We start from the raw sequence: 20,768 nt of genomic DNA, 5'->3' as shown, positions 1-20,768 counted from the left end.
TATTGGAAATGCTTGCTTCTGTGACAACTGATTTTTTTTTTTTTAGGTGTTCTACCACTAGGGTTATGTCTTTTAGTGTTTTCTGTATTGTGTCAATTTCCGTTTTAAATTTGTTCTTCCATTCCTTCATCTTTTTGGTTCTGTTTTCCTCTAGTTCTTTGAGTTCTTTGAGTGTTTTTCTTGTTTCCTCTTTAAAAGCTTATGATTATTTTTGCTTTTCCTCCCATTCTTGTTTAAGGATCCCTATCAGCATCTTGGGGTATGATTTTAGGTCTGTGTCTTCTTTTTCTGGAGTGTTTGGCATTCTGCTGTTTTCTGTGATGAGAGAGCTGGGTACTGGTGTTGCCAGATTGTGTTGGTTTCCTTGAGATATGCCCTTTTGCTTTCCTTTTGCCATCTTGTTGTCAGTGATATGTTCTTGTTGTTCTCTTGCACTTGATCTGTGTCCCTGGATCTCTGCTGGTCCCGGTGGCGGATTGGCCGAGCCCTGTTCTGTGCCCCAAAGCTGCTGAGTGGGAACTGAGGTCCCAATGCTGGGTTCCTGGTCCCTGGATCAGGCAGGGCAGTGGCACGTATTCTTGGTGCACTCGGCAGAGATCTCTCTGCCCCCTGGCTATTCGGATCCCCTTCCATGAGTATTCTTTTGTGACTGTGTTACTATGCTCATGATGATAGCTTCAAGTTACTTCTATTTGCATAGGAATTTCATGATATTATTGTTTTTCATAGCTGAGTAGTACTCCATTGTGTGAATGTACCAAAAATTCTCTATCCATTCTTTCTATTGCAGGACATCGGGAATCTTTTTAGCTTCCTGTTTCTAAAAATAAGACTGCTTTGGACATGGTGGGACATGTATCCTTGTTAGATGCTGGAGATGTTGGGGATATATACCTAAGAGTGTCATAGCTGTGTCCTCAAGTAGTACTAAGTCTAATTTTGTGAGGAAAAATCAGAATGATTTAAAGAGTAGTTGCACCAGATTACAACCCCACCAAGATTGGAGAAGTGTTCCTCTTTCTCCACATCCTTGCCAACATCTTCTGATACCTGAGTTTTTGATCCCAGCCATTCTGACTGATGTGAGGTAGAATCTTAGTGTTGTTTTAATTTGCATTTCCCTGATGACTAGGGATGTTGGCCTATGCCTTTGGAGCTTCTCTTCTCCTAAATTTTATCTTATTTTATTTTCAAATAATAATAAATATGAGACACCAGCAAAACAAATCACCAATTGATTTTCTTCACTTTCATCTCCAGAAACAATCTATGGAGTTCTATTTGAGGATTGCTTACATTATCGCTTCTTAGAACATATCCACAAATATAAGCAGAATGTGTTTATTTCTCAACTGCTTTATGCTGAAACATGTTTTACTTCTTAAAATACCAATCTCTTTTAATTATCATAACTTTCTAAAAATTTGGTCCATCAGAAGCAAAAACAAAGGGAGAAGTATGTAATCTGCTTTGATTTCTTAACATAGTATTTTAATACCACATTGTGAAATGAGTCAGTCATTTGACTTTTGATGATGCCATAAATTAAAAAAAAAATCTTAGTCATCAGGGAAATTCAAATCAGTAAAACCTGAGACTCTTCTTTGCACAAGTAAGAATGGCTAAGATCATAACTAAGATGACAGCAGATGCTGGTGAGGATGTGGAGAAAGAGGAACATTCCTCCATTGTTGGTGAGATGGCTAGCTGGTACACCCATTCTGGAAATCAATCTAGGAGTTCTCCAGAAAATTGAACATAGTAATACCTGAGGACCAAGCTATACCACTCCTCGGCATATACCCAAAAGATACTCTAACATATAACAAGGGCACATGTTCCACTATGTTCATAGCAGCCTTATTATTTATAATATCCAGAAGCTGGAAAGAGCCCAGATGTACTTCAAAAGAGGAATGGATACAGAAATTTTACATTTATACACTTCAGTACTACTTAACTATTAAAAACAATTCATGAAATTCTTAGGCAAATGGATGGAACTAGAAAATATCACTCCAAGTGAGGATGCCAATCACAAAAGAACACACATGGTATTCAGTCATTGATAAGTGGATACTAGCCCCAAAGCTTGGAATGCCTACAGTACAATCCACAGACCATATTAAGCTCAAGAAGAAAAAAAGACCAAAGTGTGGATGCCTCAGTCCTTCTTAGAAGAAAGAACAAAATACTCATAAAATGAAATATTGAGACAAATTGTGGAGCAGAGAAGGAAAGAAAGGCCATCTAGAAACTGCACCACATGGGTATCCATCCCATATACAGTCACCAAACCCAGACTTTATTGTGGATGTCAAGAAGTACCTGTGACAGGAGCCTGATATAGTTGTGTCCTGACAGGCTCTGCCAGAGCTTGGAAAATATGGAGGCAGATGTTTGCAGCCAACGATTGGACTGAGAACTGGGTTCCCAATGGAAAAGTTAGAGAAATGACTTAAGAAGGTGAATGGTTTTGCAACCTCATAGAAAGAACAACAATATTAATCAACCAGACCCTTCAGAACTTCCAGAGATTAAAGCATCAATCAACCAAGGAATACATATGGGGTGGACCCATGCCTTATCAGGCATCAACAGGAGGAGAGACCCTTGGTATTATGAAGCCTCGTTTCCTCCATGTAAGATTGTAGGAGAATGTCAGGGTCCAGGACAAAGGAAGGTATGAGACTGTGTGTGTTGGGGAGTACTCTCATAGAGTCATGGTTACAGGAGATTAGGATTGGGGGATTTCAGAGGGTAAACTGGGAAATATTTGAAATGTAAGTAAAAAAACATATCTAATGAAAAAATAGGAAAAATACATGCATGCAAAAAAATAAAATAAATCTCTTTTTTTGATATTGTAATAATCCAAGATGAAAATTGTTCCTATGTTTATTGATCATTTGGAGAGTTATTTGGATAATTATTTATCCAAATGCATTGGTTTATTTACATTGGCTTGCCTTTTAAATGTTGATTCTTAATAGTAGCTTACATATCAAAAATTCATCCCTTATGATATAAGTGATAGGCAATTTCTTTAGGTGATCTTCCTTGAACAGTTATCTCATGTTCTTTGTGATAATTTTTAGATAAGTCTGCTTAATTATTTTGATGAAAAAATTACCTATTTTACTTTTGCTGTTGTTGAATATAACCACACAATTAAATATTTAATGAAAATTAGGAATTAAAATGTATCTTTCTGTAATCTTTCTTCTCTTTAACTCTTGACACACATAATGCCATTTACTTGTTCTTCTAACAGTTTTATCATTTTAGCTGTTCCATACAAATCTGTCATTCATTTTTGATCAGCTTTAAAGTACAGCAGTAGGAAGCATTCCAGCTACATTCTTTTTTTATGTGCACATTAAATTCTACCCATTTTCTCATTGTAAAAGATATCATAAACAATATAGCTCTATTAATTATTTTTAATTGGCAATAGCTGTTTGGAATACTATTGCTGTATTATCACATGGAAAACCAGACTGAAATTCCTTCCATATCTTCTATTCTCCAGTTATTGATCAATAGAAAAGTTTCAAGCTATGAACAATATGGAGTAAAAATAGTCCAAGTGATAAGCACTCTGGGCAATAAAGTTATAAATTATGTCTCACATGATTTGACTCAGGCTGCATTAAAATTAAAATAGAAACTGAAAGAAATAAAAGAAATATTCTCATGAATTACTTATATAATCTACTTGATAGTCAATTATATACTGATTTTTAATAGCAATTTTATTTGCATACCACTTGGATTAGAGTCCTTCTATTTTAACTGAAGTCTTCCATCTTCCATACAGCTATGAAAAAAATTGTCAGTTTGATGATGTGGAAAGTTATATAGACTGCAAGAATCTTCTTTTGATATATTTATTCATTATTGAAAGGATGCTTTATTTGACACATGGTAAAACTGTTTGTTTTGTTCAATGTGATATTTTGACATATTTTGACAGTGTAGAATGATAAATTCGAACTAATTAGTATTTCATCATTACATACTCTCACTTTTCTGTGTTAAAGAAATTGAGATCTATTTCTTTGACAATGTAGAATACACACATATACATATATGACTATATTAATTAACATAATAATTGGTCTGTGTTTATACTCTAAATAGACTTGTACCATTTGATTAACATTTGCAGTTTTTTCAACTGCCTTTAAACATTTAATGAAAATGACAAACTAACACTTAATTTGATTTTTGTGTTTTACTCATGGATTTCTGTTTATCCATGTCACAGAGCCTCTCCAATGTTCTCTCTAATTTTATAAATAAATATCTTAGTTTCTAAATGTTAAGAGAGATCATAGAGTATGTGTGTACACGGCACTTTTTATTAGCAAAATGCCATGATTTTTCACTTCAAATAACTGTAGCATACCTTTTTTGTGTAGATCATATGCTCTTTACTGTATTTATGTTGATGGACACTTAAATTTCTCTGATGGGCACTTAAATTTATCCTGTATTTTAGCTTTATGTCTAATACTGCATTAAAAACTGAAGGTACTTTTTTATCTCTTTTATTTGGATATTACTGGCTGTATTATTCTATGTTCTCACCAAAATTCACCAAGGGTTCTCAAATTCCACATCTTAAGGAGTTATTATTACTATTTAAATAAGCTACATTCTTGCTAAAATGACATATGTGTAAGCAACACTGAATGGACTCAGCAGTCTGTATATATAAACATGAATACATGTGTATAAAAATAATTACAGAAGAATGGGTCATGGCTTTGAGCGGGAGTAGGGGTACGTGGAATTATTTAGAATGAGAAGGCAAAAGGCAGAATATGAATATGGTATTTCTGTATAAAATGCTTAAAAATAAATTAATATATTGTTATTTTATAGGTACAAAGTAATAACTGTTATAGTTTAAACTTATAGTTTGCTAATTGAAAATACTTATGAAGAGCAGTGTGAAGAGGCAGCGAGGACGACCCCCGGACGGACCAAGCCTGCGCGCCACTGTATACTCGAGTTCAGAGCCGACTTCCCCTGCTGCCGCCATGACCAAAAAAAAGAAAGGCTGAAGAGGATGCTAAAAGAGACAAAACCAAGGTGAAGGACGAGCCACAGAGAAGATCTACAAGGTTGTCTGCTAAACCTGCTCTTCCAAAGCCTGGGCTCAAACCTAAAAAGGCCCCAGCAAAGAAGGAAGAGAAAGTACCCAAGGGGAAGAAGGGGAAAGCCGATGCTGGTAAGGATGCGAATAATCCTGCAGAAAATGGAGATGACAAAACAGACCAGGCACAGAAAGCAGAAGGTGCTGGAGATGCCAAGTGCAGTGTGTGCATTTTTGATAACTGTGTACTTCTGGTGACTGTACAGTTTGAAATACTATTTTTTATCACGTTTTATAAAAATGCAGAATTTTGTTTTGCTTTTTTTTAACTATATTGTTAGCACACAGAACACTTCATTGTGGGAGGGGGGAGGATCATGTGTCACTAACATTTTAAAATATCACCCAAGCTGGATTGAGAACAGAAAACCTCTTTCCTTGATAATTTTGAAAGGCTCCTGATCCTGCATAGGTGGATACCAAGGCACAAAATGCCTTGTGGTCTGTGAAAACTCTAAATTCATTTTTATAACCTTTCCTCTGTGTACCATGAACGTATACATAGTTCTCTTAAAACCAGAGACCTATTGAAACCTGACCCCCAACATTGGTTTTCTAGTCTATTGGACAATGTGGATTTTGCAGTGACTTCAAATGTTCTCAGAAGAGCAATTGTTCCCTTTATAAAAGATTGTGGATCTTCAGACTGATAATTCTGCCATGTTCATTTCCCGAAAGTCAGGGTCAGCTTGTGAAAAGCTGTTAAAACAACATCCTTAATGTGAAATGTCAGCCCTCACTCTAAGCTACTTTCCGCTTTTCGAAGCATTGAATGAAGATTTCATTGGGTTTTACAGTGGCTTTCTGATTTTGGTAGTCTATCTACACAAGAAGGGAATTTGGAAGTTCTTGTATATTGTTGAGTGTCTGCTCATGTCCTGCCTGAATACCATGATTCTTTATAAAAAGTATCTCTAATAAAGCTGGTTACAGTTTAAAAAGAAAGAAAATACTTATGAATATGCTTCATGTAGATATATACATGTACTTCATATGTCCTAGTTTGATATATTTAATCTTTGGCCCCTTTGATATTGGAGGGTATTTATTTTTTTGCTAATATATTGAATTCTTCATATACTTCAAATATGAGCTTTACATTAGACTTTTGCTTTTTAAAAATTTTTTGTTGTTGTATTTAATCTTTTTTTCCATTGCTTTTTGCTATCTGTTTTTGTGCCATCACTAGTAATAGCTTGCTTAGAGAAACAACGGAGATTTGATAAAAAAAAAAAAAAAAAAAAAAAAAAAAAAAAAAAAAAAAAAAAACTTTTCAAATACTCCACATTTGAGCATCATATGAAGTCTTACACCAGTCTAATGTTCATATATTCCCTAGCATGCCAAATGATTGTATAGTAAAGAATATGCATATTTATAAGTTATATAGTAAGTATAAGATAACAGTAAGTAGTTATATAAAAGCACAAGTATGAATGGATCCTTTGCAGTTTGTATAACATCCATATATAAAGTTATCAAGTATATTGTGAAAAATTATTAAGTTAAAACAAACATCATTTATAATGAGGAAAATTTTCTGAAAGTGGAGACATATGTCAAACAGGTCCAACTCTTATACAGTATACTTCATATAGACTACTTGCTGAAATTTATGAAATAAGACAATTGATGTTCAACACTATTAAACAGAACTAAACACAAATAATTTCATTGTTATTAACTATTTGTAACTTTTCCAACTAAAATACTTCGCATAACTATTTTAATTCAAATGTTTTTATCTTTGCTTTTCTAATAAATTTTCAATTGAGTGTCTGAAATCATTTATGGCACCATCATTAAAAGTGTGAAAAAATATCATAGAGTAAGAGAAATGCCATTGTGAAGCAAGGTCCATAGAGAAAAAAAAAATCTTTTTACCAACTTTCTTTTGAATAACTCATTTTTTAATTATCAATTTAAAGATATCTCCAAGATTTGCCATACCTTTTTATTTTCAGTTACCCACTTTTATGAGTACAACATAAGACCTATATCAGGTCATTTATGTGGTACAAGCAAATACATTAGAGTTTATGTTTCTAGAACAATAACTACATTCTCTCCAATTCAGATAATGGGAATTCAAATTTCACAATAAAGCAAAAGCAGATTAAGAGTCTGTTGAGAACTTGAACTGTTTTAAATTGCATTTTATAAGGAAAGAGGCTTTGAGACATCATTATTTCCCAAAATTCAATCTCTTAATACTGTTATAGAAATACTAGGTTTTAACATGAGTTCCAAGAAATACAGCAGTAACTGCATTATCTGTGGCACTTTCTCTTAATGATTTATGATTCCTTCTCAAAACCCTTGTAGCACCTAGACTTACACAGTGAAAGTCTTCAATCACATAACTCTTTTGTATCATTAATTTTAACTGTGTTAGATTTTCATCACTAGTAGAATTTTAAGTTCTTTAAAGCAAAGTCATTTATTATGTAATTGTTTTGAACCCTTTGCTTTAAGATTGTAGTATTTGTTAATTGAACTGTGTGACCTTGGAATCTGCATACTTTAATACCAAGTTTTCTTTTAAGGAATTATGTATAAATAGCTCTTTGACAATAATATGTGTGTGTGTATATGAATTGATTGTAAAAGTTATAATGAAATAAGTTAATTTTGAAGTGTAATATATTATTGCCACATTTCTAGATTTGTATTTTGCCTTGAATGTGATTTTCTTTTTGTTTATTCTTATTCTTATTTTTATTTTATATTTTATTGGATATTCTCCATATTTACATTTCAAATATGATCCCACATCCCCTCCCCTTGCTTCCATGAAGACGCTCCCTCTCCCAACTACTCTCTCCACCTCTGTGCCTTGGCATTTCCCTACTGGGATAAGATATGCCTTCACTGGACCAAAAACATCTTCTCCCATTGATACTAGACAAGTCCATCCTCTGTTACATATGCAACTGTAGCCATGGGGCTCTCCATGTGTACACATTGGTTGGTGTTTAGTCTCTGCGAGCTCTGGAGGGTTTGGTTGGTTGATAATTTTGTTCTTCCCATCCGGTTGCAAATCTTTTCAGCTCTTTCAGACCTTTCTCTACCTCCTTCTTTGGGGTTCTGCTGTTCAGTCCAATGGTTACTTGCATTTATCCTCCTCTGTATCTGTATAACTCTGGCAAAGCCTCTCCTTGGGCATCCATATCTGGCTTCAGCCCGGAAGCACATCTTGGCATTAGCTTGAGTTTGCATATGGGGTGGATCTCTTGGTGAGTCAGCCTCTGAGGGATCTTTTCTTCAAACCAAGCACCTCTGTTTGTCCCTGTATTTCCTCCTGTGAATGTTTTGTCCTCGCTTCAAAGAAGGACTGAGGCATCCGAATTTTGACCTTCCTTCTTTTTGAGCTTCATAAGGTCTGTGAATTGTTTCTTGGGTATCCCGAGATTTTTGGCCTAGTATCTGCTTATCAGTGAGCACATAACTTGAAAGATGAGGGCACAGTGAATTAATGTGAAACTACTGGTAAAGAAATTGTATCATAAAATTTTCATACTTCATTCAATTGTTTAGTAGCTTAAGGTTATTGAGATTCTAGGAACTGCACTTATGCCTGTTAAGAATGTGAGGAAATTTGAAGCTACTTTTTCCTTCCACAACACATAGTTATTCAAATATGCTGTATTAGATTTGTAATCAGCCAGTAACTTTTCCTCTGTGTAACTAAATGTACTGTAGCAGACTTTTTTTCTGCATTCTTATTAGAACTACACACACACACACACACACACACACACACACACACACACACACACACATAGTTCAAATTGATTTTTCCCTCACAGTTTCACAAAGACCTCTATTAGGGAATATGACTTTCATAAGAGAGTTTCATATACTTTCACTATTTTTCAGGCCTTTGTCTCAGCCATTATTTAATATATTATTCAAGAATCACAACATTAGATAGGTTACTGTCTATGAACCATTAAATTCCTCATCATATATTTATAAGAGAAAAAAATAAATATCACTTTTGCATTAAAATTTACTACAAACTCAGTTGTGTTACCATATAATAATTGTTTCACTAGGAAACATTAATTTCTCAAGTTTGACTTGCAATCAAAGATTTATTTCTTCCCATGTGTAATTTATTAACTTGTCATGTTGATGTTTGAATCTTTGTAAACATTCCTTTCAGTACAATAAACTTATATCCAACATTTAAGATGGAGGCTCAGAGCAATGCTTGTATAAGTCTACTGAACTTATTTGCTTAATTTTCTATGTTTCCATTTTATATCTTGTTTCTTGTTATAACTTCTTCAATGGTCTCATAGCTAATTATTTACTTCTTGTAAAACAAAATGAAATGTTCATTTTTTAAAATTCATGATCAATGGAAGAAATAGAGAAAGGTCTGAATGAGCTGAAAAGTTTTGCGATCCCATGGAAAGAACAACATTATCAACCAACCAAACCTTGAAAAGTTCCCAGGGACTAAAACACTAATCATTGAGCACACATGGTGTGTCCCATGGCTCCAGTTGCATATTTAGCAGAGATTAACCTTGTCTAGCATCAATAGAAAGAGAGGCCTTTGGTACAGTGAAGAATGGTTTCCCCAGTGTAGGGGAATGCCAAATCGATGAGGTGGGAGAGGGTGGTTGAGTGTGGGATCAATTTCATAGAAGCAAGGGGAGGTGTCAGGGGGTGGGAGAGGCAGGGAGAGGTAGAAAGAGATAACATTTAAATATAATTATATAGAATATTCAATATAATGATTTAAAAAATCTTAGTTTTGGAGACTATTTTTTGTTGTCTAGATGGACTCATGTTTGTCAACATCTTTCTTATTAAACACACACATAAGAATTGATATAGTATAATGAATAACAATCTTGTTATTAAGATATATACATATTTAACATAGGAAGTAAATACATAATAATTATATTTTAAAATTTTCCGATAATCAACAGTCAATGACAATGCTATATTAACCTATAAAGAAGAAAAAAACGTTATTTAAATTAGCAATGTGTATCTAAAGCAATTAAAAATAAAAAAAATATTTGTTGTTTGTGAGGAATTTAAAAAGTTGGGTTTAAGATATTTGTACAAAAAATAATAAGTTAACAGATACTTCTGAACTCCCTTAAATGTATATTTTGTATATTGAGTTAAATGTATTACTACTAATTGCTTTTTTTTCTATATTTGGGTGTGTTTTCTATCTCTCTCTCTCTCTCTCTCTCTCTCTCTCTCTCTCTCTCTCTCTCTCTCTCTCTCTCTCCCTCCCTCCCTCCCTCCCTCCCTCCCTCCCTTCCTCCCTCCCTCCCTCCCTCTCTCTCTCTCTCTCTCTCCCCCTCTGTGTGTGTGTGTGTGTGTGTGTGTGTGTGTGTGCATGTATGCTTGCACCATTATTCAATTGTTATAGTTAGACGATAACTTTTAGGAATCAGCTTTCTCAGTCCAGCATATCAGTCTTCGGAATTGCGTCACAGCACCATATTAGGCAGCAAGTGCCTTTACCTGATGAGAAATATCACTGTACACATTTTTCTTAATGTTATACCTATCATAACTTATTTTTATGTATAGAATAGTAAGGGCATTAGACTAAAAGAATGGGATTTTTTTCCAGAAAACATTTGGAAGGTACTTAAGTTTCATAAAACATAAATGATTGAGTCTATTTGATACCAATAACTAGTTGTTAAAAAAACATGAAAACCCTGTAAGAGGGGAGGAATTCTATGAGGACGGGGATGTCTTTTCTCTGTTTATTGATGTCTAAGAAATATTCAATGAGTATCTTTACCCATTATTTTTTCCTTTATTTTTGAGAATTTATAAATTTTTGAGACATTATAAATACATGATTCCTCTCTTCTTTTTTTTTCTCCAAAATATTATATATATATATATATATATATATATATATATATATATATATATATATATATATATATGCCTCTATGCTTTATCAAATCCATGGCATCTGTTTTTCCCTTATTCTTCTTACATGCTAATATGAACATTCTATACATTCCAGATTTATAATCTGCAGTCTGTATAATGTAATTCGTGTGTATCTCTTCAAAGTTGGTCATTTGATATTAGATAATCACTCAAAACAAAAACATTCTCAGTACTTTACCCTGCTTCGTTCACTCCTTAATGTTAAAATAACATAGACATATAATATAATTTTTTTTCACTTGATGCATTAAGAAATATACTTGCTGGTATATTAAGAAAATAGTTCAAAAACATTGTGGTGGTAAAAATGGCAATGGATTGCTCATGGATTTCTAAGTTTAGATCCCAATTTGAACCAACAGAGAAGGGTAAGGCTACGTGACTTTTCTGTAAAAGGTATGATTTTATTAGCGGAGTTGTGACACTGAAGGTAGGTTTGAAGTCTTATAAATCCCAGAACAGGCTCAGGCCAAGTCTCTCCATCCTCTTTCTCCACCTCTTTCTCCACCTCCTCCTCTTGCTCCACCTTCTCCCCCTTCACTCTCCCTCTCTCTCTCACTCTCCTTGTTACATATTTATCAGAATATAAAACTTTCAGCTACTTCTGAAGCATGATGGCTACCTGTCTGCGTTCATAATGACTACCATAATGATAATGGACTAGCATTCAAACTGTAAATAAGCCACCAATTAAATGATTTCTTCTATAAGCTTCTTTGGACATGGTGCTGCTTCAGAAAAACAAAACAACAAATAATTTTATAATGTGCTTACACAAATATATATATATATATATATATATATATATATATATATATAATACTTCACTTCCTTCATATTTCTATCAATATTTTGAAATAGTTATTGTACAATAAATGCAATGACATCTGAAAAGCATAGATAATTTCTTTTACTTCCTTTCAAAAAAAAAAAAAGAAACCTACATGTGACTATAGGAACAAAATTATTTATTATACTATAATTTGAAAAGCAATTGAGAACTTTTTGTAAAGTTCTGTACCCCATAATTTAATAAGGTTGTTCGACATGGTATCTAGCTTTTTGAGTTCCTTGTATACCTTGGGTATTAGGCCTTTTTCTGATGTGGGGTTGGTAAAGATCTTTTCCCAGTAAGTTGGCTGCCATTTTGTTTTCATTTTTTTAATTTTATTTTAAAAAACAAAGATAAAAAAATTAAACATTTTTGCATAAATGTATACAAATACATTTGTGTCACTGCTTAGTTTTTTTTTCTCTTTTTTTTTTTTTTTAAGGTTTGATACTCTGCATTAAGGTCTTACTATTTACAATGAGTAAAAGTACATGTAAAACAGGGTGTAACCCGGAATTTGTCAACATGTTCTTGGTGTATTAGGATTGATCATGACAGGTTTTGTTTTTTTTTTTTTTGTTTGTTTGTTTTGTTTATTTGTTTTATTGTTTGCTTTGTTTTCTTTTTTTCTTGAACTTCTCACAGTTTGTAAGTTGTTTCAAGGGCAGTCCGAGCCTCTGGCGTTAGTTTGCCACTATCAGTGACTTCATATTTTGTCTGTTCTTTTGTGACTGGGTTATCTCACTCAGGATGATATTCTCTAGATGCAGCCATTTTCTTAAGAATTTGCTTAAGTCATTGTTTCTGGTGGCTGAGTAGTATTCCATTGTGTAAATGTACCACAATTTTTGTATACACTCATTTACTGAAGGACATCAGGGTTCATTCCAGCTTCATGCTATAATAAATAGAGCTGCTATTAACATTGTGGTACATGTATCTTTGTTGTATATTTAAGTGTCTCTGGGGTATATGCCCAGAAGTGGAATAGCTGGGTCTTCAGGTAGTGCTATGTGCAAATTTCTGAGGTATCACCAGATTGATTTCCAGAGTGGTTGTATCAGTTTACAACCCCACCAACAGTGGAGAAGTGTTCCTCTTTCTCAGCAACCCTGCCAGCATCTGCTGTCATCTGAGTTTTGGATCTTGGACAATCTGAATGTTGTGAGGTGGAATCCCAGGGTTGTTTTGATTTGCATTTCCCTGATGGCTAAGGATGTCCAAGACTTCATTAGATGTTTCTCAGCCATTCGATATTCCTCCATTGAGAACGTTTTGCTTAGCTCTGTACCCCATTTTTTAATAGGGTTATTTGATTCTCTGGTGTCTAGCTTTTTGAGTTCTTTGTATACCTTGGATATTAGGCCTCTATTTGATGTGGGGTTGGTAAAGATCTTTTCTCATTCTGTTGGCTGCCATTTTGATTCCTTGACAATATCCTTAGCCTTATAGAAAATTTGCCATCTCGGTAGGTCTTATTTGTTAATCTTTGACCTTAGAGCTTGAGCCATTGGTGTTTTGTTCAGAAAATTTTCTTTTGTGCCTATGTGTTCTAAGGTTTTCCCTAGTTCCTCATCTAATAGTTTCAGTGTATCTGGTTTAATTTGGAGATCTTTGATCCACTTACACTTGAGCTTTGTACAAGGAGATAAAAAAGGGTCTATTTTCATTCTTTTGCATGCTGGGTGCCAATGGAACCAGCACAATGTGCTGAATAGGCTGTCCTTTTTCCATTGAATGTTTACTGCTCCTTTGTCAAAAATAAGGTGACCATATACTCGAGGGCTCATTGCTGGATCTTCTATTCTTTTCCATTGATCCACATGCCAATTTCTGTACCAGTACCATGCAGTTTTCAGCAAAATTGCCTTGTAATATAGCTTGAGGTCAGGGATAGTGATTCCTGCATATGTTTTCTTGTTGTTGAGGATGGATTTCACTATTCTAGGTCTTTTGTTATTCCAGATGAAATTGCATATTGTTTTTTCCAACTCAATGAAAAACCGGGTTGGAATTTTGATGGGGATGGCATTGAATCTGTAGATTGCTTTTGGTAAGATTGCCATTTTTAAAATGTTGATCCTTCCAATCCAAGAGCGTGGGAGATCTTTCCATTTTCTGAGATCTTCCTCGATTTCCTTCTTTAGAGGTTTAAAGTTCTTGTCATACAGGTCCTTCACTTGCTTAGTTAGAGTCACACCAAGGTATTTCATAGTTTTTTTTGACTATTGTGAAGTGTATGTTTTCCCTAATTTCTTTCTCCACATGTTTGTCCTTTGCGTATAGGCAGGCTACTGATTTGTTTGAGTTAAATTTGTATCCAGCCACTTTGCTGAACTTGTTTATTAGGTGTAGGTGTTCTCTGGTCGAAATTGTGGGGTCACTCAAGTACACTATCATGTCATCTGAAAAGAGTGATGTTTTTACTTCTTCCTTTCCTATTTGTATCCTCTTGATCTTCTTTTGCTGTCTAATTGCTTCAGCCAGGACATTCAGGACTATGTTAAATAGGTAGGGGGAGAGTGGGCAGCCTTGTTGAGTCTATGATTTTAGTGGGATTGCTTTAAGTTTCCCACTTTTAAGTTTGATGTTGGCTGTTGGTTTGCTTTATATTGCTTTTCTTATGTTTAGGTATGGACCTTGGGTTCCTGTTCTTTCCAGGACTTTTAACATGAAGAGGTATTGGATATTGTCAAATGCTTTCTCAGCATGTAGTGAGATGACCATGTGATTTTGATCTTTGAGTTTGTTTATATGGTGGATTACATTGGTGTATATCCTTATATTAAACCATCCAAGCATCCAAGGGATGAAGCCTACTTGGTCATGATGAATGATCGTTTTAATGTGTTCTTGGATTCGGTTTGCAAGGATTTTGTTGAGTATTTTTGCATCAATGTTCATAAGTGAGATTGGTCTGAAGTTCTCTTTCCTTGTAGGGTCTTTGTGTGGTTTAGAAAGGAGAGTTATTGTAGCCTCAAAAAATGAGTTAGGTAGTATTTCATCTGATTCTATCTTGTAGAATAGCTTGGAAAGTATTGGTGTTATGTCTGAAATAAATGTCTGACAAAATTCTGCAATGAACATGTCTTTACCTGTGCTTTTTTAGGTTGGGAGGCTTTTGATGACTTCTTCTATTTCTTTAGGTGTTATGGCATTACTTAGATGGTTTACTTGGTCCTTGTTTAACTTTAAGATCTTGTATCTGTCTAGGAATTCATCCATTTCCTCCAGATTTTCGAACTTTATGAAGTATAAGATTTTGTGGTAGGATCTGATGATTTCTTGAATTTCCTCAATTTCATTTGTTATGTCTCCACTTTCCTATCTGATTTTGTTAACTTGTATACTCTCTCTTTCTGCTGTAGTTAGTCTGGCTAGGGGTTTATCAATCTTGTTGATTTTCTCAAAGAATCAGTTCTTGGTTTTGTTGATTCTTTCAATGGTTCTTTTTGTTTCTATTTGGTCTATTTCTGCCCTAATTTTAATTATTTCTTGCCATCTATTCTTCTTGGGTGTATCTGCTTCCTTTTGTTCTAGAGCTTATAGCTGTGATATCAAGTTGCTGATGTATGCTCTCTCCAGTTTCTTTTTGGAAGTGCTTAGGGCTATGAGTTTTCCTCTCAGTACTGTTTCATTGATCCTATAGGTTTGGGTATGTTGTGTTCTCGTTTTCATTGAATTCTAGATAATCCTAAATTTTTTTCTTTATTTCTTTTTGACCTTGCTATCATATATAACAGAGCTTTGTTTAGTTTCCATGTGTATGTGGGCATTTTCTTGTCTTTGTTGTTGTTAAAGACCAGCCTTAGACTATGGTGATCTGAGAGGATGCATGGGAGTATTTCAATCTTGTTATAGCGATTGAGGCTCATTCTGTGTCCAATTATGTGGTCAATTTTTGAGAAGTTACCATGGGGTGCTAATAAGAAGGTGCATTCTTTTATTTTAGGATGATATGTTCTGTAGATATCTATTATTTCTAGTTGTTTTATAGTCTCAGGTATTTTTACCGTGTCCTTATTCAGTTTCTGTTTCCATGATCTTTCCATTGGAGAGAGTGGGATATTAAAGTCTCCTAGTATTATTGTGTGGGGTGAAATGTATTTAGTGAGCTTCAGTTGGGTTTTTTGTATGAATGTGGGTGGTTTTGTATTTGTAGCATATATGTTAAGAATTGAGAGTTCCTCTTGACAGATTTCCAGTGTAATGAGTAAAAATTGTCCTTCCTTATCTATTTTGATGACTTTTAGTTGGAATTTTACTTAATTCGATATTAGAATAGACTCTCCAGCTTGCTTATTGTGGCTGTTTGCTTAGAAGTTTTTTTTTTTTTTTCCCCCACCCTTTTACTCAGAGATAGTGTCTATCTTAGTCTCCGAGATGTGTTTCCTGTATGCAGCAAAATGCTGGATTTTATTTATGTATCTAATCTGATAGCCTTTGTCTCTTTATTGGGGAGTTGAGTCCATTTATGTTAATAGATATCAAGGAATAGTGGTTTCTCTTTCTTGCTATTATTGCTTTTGTAGGTTGAGTTGTGTCTGTGTCTCTTTCTTCTTTTGGTTTTCTTTTTTAGGAGTTTTCTTGTTTTTACTAGGCTGTATTTTCCCTCATTGTATTGGGTTTTCCACCTATAATTCATTGTAGTACTGGGTTTGTGGTCAGATATTGCGTAAATTATGATTTGTCTTGAAATATATTCATCTCTCCATCTATGGTGATTGATAGATTTGCTGGGTATAGCAGCTTGGGCTGGCACTTGTGCTCTCTTAGGGTGTGCATGATGTCTCTCCAGGCTTTTCTAGCTTTCATAGTCTCTGTTGAGAAATCGGGTGTGAGTCTGATTGGTCTGTCTTTATATTTTACCTGACCTTTTTCCCTTAGTGATTTTAGTATTCTTTCTTTGCTTTGGGCACTTGGTGTTTTGTCTATTATGTGTTGGGAGGAATTTCTTTTCTGGTCCAACCTATTTGGAGTTCTGAAGGCTTCTTTTATGCTCATGGTCATCTCATTTTTAAAAGTAGGGAATTGTTCTTCTAAGATTTTGTTGAAGATATTTGCTGTGCCTCTTAATTGGTATTCTTCTCCTTCTTCTATTCCTATTATCCTTAGGTTTGGTCTTCTCATTGTGACCTGGATCTCCTGGACACTTTGGGTTAGGAACTTTTTGGTTTTTGCATCTTCTCTGACTGTTTTGTCTGTTTACAAGGATGTCTTCTGCTCCCGAGATTCTCTCCTCGATCTCTTGTAATCTGTTGAAAATGCTTGCTTCTGTGACTCCTGATTTCTTTTTTAGGTGTTCTACCTCTAGGGTTATCTCTTTTTTTGTTTTCTTTATTGTGTCAATTTCCGTTTTAAATTCCTTCTTTTATTCCTTCATCTCTTTGATTCTGTTTTCCTCTAGTTCTTTAAGATCTTTGAGTGTTTTTCTTGTTTCCTCTTTAAGAGCTTGTGATTCTTTTTGCTTTTCCTCCCGTTCTTGTTTACGGACCACTTTCAGGGTCGGGAGGTTTGATTTTAGGTCTGCGTCTTCTTTTTCTGGAGTGTTTGGCATTCCAATGCTTGCTGTTATGGGAGAGATGGGTACTGGTTTTTGCCAGGTTGTCTTGGTTTCCTTGGAATATACTCTTTCCTTTCCTCTTGCCATCTTGTTGTCAGTGATATGTTCTTGCCTTTCCCTTGTATCTGTTTTGTGTCCCTCGATCTCCACTGATCCTGGTTGTTGATGGTCCGAGCCCTGTTCTGTGCCCCAAAGCTGCCAGGTGGGAACAGAGGTCCAAGTGCTGGGTTCCTGGACCCCGGACAAGGCAGGGCAGGGGTGTGCTTTCTGTGTGCACTCAGCAGAGATCTCTCTGCTTTTCTGGCTGCTCAGATCTCCTCCTCACCAGTCTTTAAACCTTTGCTGGTCCATGTGGGGGATGGGCAGAGCCTTTTTCTGTGCCCCGCCATCTTGTTATCTTGACAGTACCCTTAGCCTCACAGAAAATTTATTATCTCATTAAGTCCCAATTGTCAATATTTGACATTAGATCACGAGCCATTTGTATTCCGTTCAGTAAATATACTCCTATGCCTATAAGTTCTAAGGTTTTTCCTAATTTCTCTTCTAATAGTTTCACTTTAGCTGGTTTTATGTGGAGATCTTTGATTCACTTGCTCTCAATATTTGTACAAGGAGATAAGAAAGGGTCTATTTTCATTTTTCTGTATGCTGTGTGCCAGTTGGACCAACACAATTTGTTGAAGAAGCTGTCTTTTTTTCCATTAAATGATTATTCTTCCTTTCTCAAAAATTAAGTGACTATATATATTAGGGCTCATTTCTGAGTCTTCTATTTTATTCCATTGATAAACATGCCTATCTCCGTACCAGTAACATGCAATTTTTAGCATAATTACCTGATAATATTGCTTAAGTTCAGGGATAGTGATTTTCCCAGATGTTTTCTGGTTGTTGAGGATGAATTTAGATATTCTAGGTCTTTTCATATTCCAGATGAAATTGCACATTATTCTTTCCAACTCTAAAAGAATTGGGATTCAATTTTGATTGGGATTGTATTGAATATACAGATTGTTTTTGGTAAGACAGACATTTTTAAAATGTTAATCCTTCCAATCCATGAGCATGGGAGATCTTTCTATTTTCTTAGATTTTTTTGATTTCCTTCTTCAGAGGTTTGAAGTTCTTGTCAAACAGGTCCTTCACTTGCTTAGTTAGAGTCACACCAAGGTAATTCATAGTTTTTGTGACTATTGTGAAGGGTATCTTTTCCCTAATATCTTTCTCCACATGTTTATCCTTTGAATATAGGAAGGCTACTGATTTGTTTGAGTTAATTTTATATCCAGCCACTTTGCTGAACTTGTTTATCAGCTGTAGGAGTTCTCTGGTGGAATTTTTGGGGTCACTCATGTACACTATCATGTCATCGGCAAAGAGTGATGTTTTTATCTCTTCCTTTCCGATTTGTATCCACTTGATCTCCTTTTGCTGTCTAATTGCTCCAGCCAGGATTTTCAGTACCATGTTGAATAGGTAGGGGGAGAGTGGGCAGCCTTGTCGAGTCTCTGATTTTAGTGGGATTGCTTCAAGTTTCTCACCATTAAGTTTGATGTTGGCTGTTGGTTTGCTGTATATTGCTTTTATTATGTTCAAGTATGGGTCTTGTATTCCTGTTCTTTCCAAGACTTTAACATGTAGCAGTGTTTAATTTTGTTAAATGCTTCCTCAGCATCTAGTGATATGACCATGTTGTTTTTTTCTTTGAGTTTGTTTATATGGTGGATTACATTGATGTATTTCCTTATATTAAACCATCCCTGCATCCCATGGATGAGACCTACTTGATTATGGTGAATGATCGTTTTGATCATTTTTTATATACAGCAAAATGTTGGGTTTTGTTTATGTATCCAGTCTGATAACCTATTTTTTAATTGGGGAATTGAGTCCATTTCTGTTAAAAGATATTAAAGAATAGTTGTTGCTGTTTCTTGCAATTTTTTCTTTCACAGGCAGAATTGTGCCTGTGTGTCTTACTTCTTTTGGTTTTCTTGCTTAGATATTTTCTTGTTTTTACTAAAATGTACTTACCATGGTTGTGTTGTGTTTTCCACCTATAATTTGCTGTAGTGCTGGGTTTGTTGTCATATATTGTCTAAATTTAATTTTGTCCTGGAATATCTTGGTTTCTCCATCTTTGGGTGATTGAGAGTTTTGCTGAGTATAGCATCTTGGGCTGACCCTTGGGTTCTCTTATGGTCTTCATGATATCTGTCTAGGCTCTTCTAGCTTTCATAGTCTCTGTTGAGAAATCAGGTGTGATTCTGATTGGTCTGCCTTTATATGTTACATGACCTTTTTCCTTTTCTGCTTCTAGTATTCTTTCTTTGCTTTTGACACTTGGGTTTTTGACTATTATGTATCAGGAGGCATTTCTTTTCTTTTCCACTCTATTTGGAGTTCTGTAGACTTTTTTTATGTTCATGGTCATCTCATTCTATAGGATAGGGAAATTTTCTTCTAGGAATTATTTGAAGATATTTACTGGGCGTCTTAGTTGATATTCTTCACCCTCTACTATTCCTATTATACTTAGGTTTGGTCTTCTCATTATGTCCTGGATCCCGTGGCCATTTTGGGTAGGAGCTTTTTGGCATTTGCATCTTCTCTGACTGTTTTGTCATTGTTTACAATGTTGTCTTCAGCCCCTGGGATTCTCTCTTACATCTTTTTTAGTCTGTTGGATATGATGTCATTGGTTTCTCCTGATTTCTTAATTTGGTTTTCCACCTCCAGGGTTGTCTCTTTTAGTGTTTACTTTATTGTTTCCATTACCATTCTCATTTCCTTCTTAAATTCCTTCACCTATTTGGTTCTATTGTCCTCTAGTTTTTTTTTTTTTTTTTATTTCTTCGAGTGTTTTTCTTGTTTCCTCTTTAAAAGCTTCTTTTTCTTTATGCTTTTCCTTCATTTTTTCTTTAAGGATCTCCATCATCATCTTGACAATGATTTCTGGTGTGTGTTTCCTTTTTCTGGAGTGTTTGGCATTCCTCTGTTTGCTGTGATGTGAGAGCTGGGTTCTGATGTTTCCAGGTTGTCTTGTTTTCCTTGAGGTATACTCTTTCCTCTTGCCATTTTGTTGTCAGTGATATGTTCTTGCCTTTCCCTTGTATCTGGTCTGTGTCCCTGGATCTCCACTGGTCCAGGTGGCAGATGGGTCGAGCCCTGCCTGTTCTAAGTCTCAGAGTCTCTGGGTGGGAACAGAAGTTCTAAAGTTTTGTTCCTGGTCCCTGGATCAGACAGGGAGTGGC

At 35.0% G+C, this 20,768-nt stretch overlaps 1 protein-coding gene across 1 annotated transcript; it reads left to right on the top strand.

Annotated features, from left to right (window-relative positions):
• Nucleotides 1-3,569: 3,569 nt before the first annotated feature.
• On the top strand, nucleotides 3,570-7,268 carry LOC308415000 (non-histone chromosomal protein HMG-17-like; the record flags this gene model as incomplete). Its single annotated transcript, XM_080910137.1, has 3 exons — nucleotides 3,570-3,574; nucleotides 5,064-5,358; nucleotides 7,242-7,268. 3 exons carry the CDS (start codon nucleotides 3,570-3,572, stop codon nucleotides 7,266-7,268), a joined length of 327 nt encoding a protein of 108 aa, XP_080766263.1.
• Between the last annotated feature and the right edge of the window lie 13,500 nt (nucleotides 7,269-20,768).

This window comes from Micromys minutus, assembly GCF_963924665.1.
Source record: "Micromys minutus genome assembly, chromosome: X".
Classification (NCBI taxonomy): Eukaryota; Metazoa; Chordata; class Mammalia; order Rodentia; family Muridae; genus Micromys; species Micromys minutus.
The sequence above is the reverse complement of the archived record's forward strand: the minus strand, read 5'-3'. Positions and strand labels throughout refer to the sequence as shown.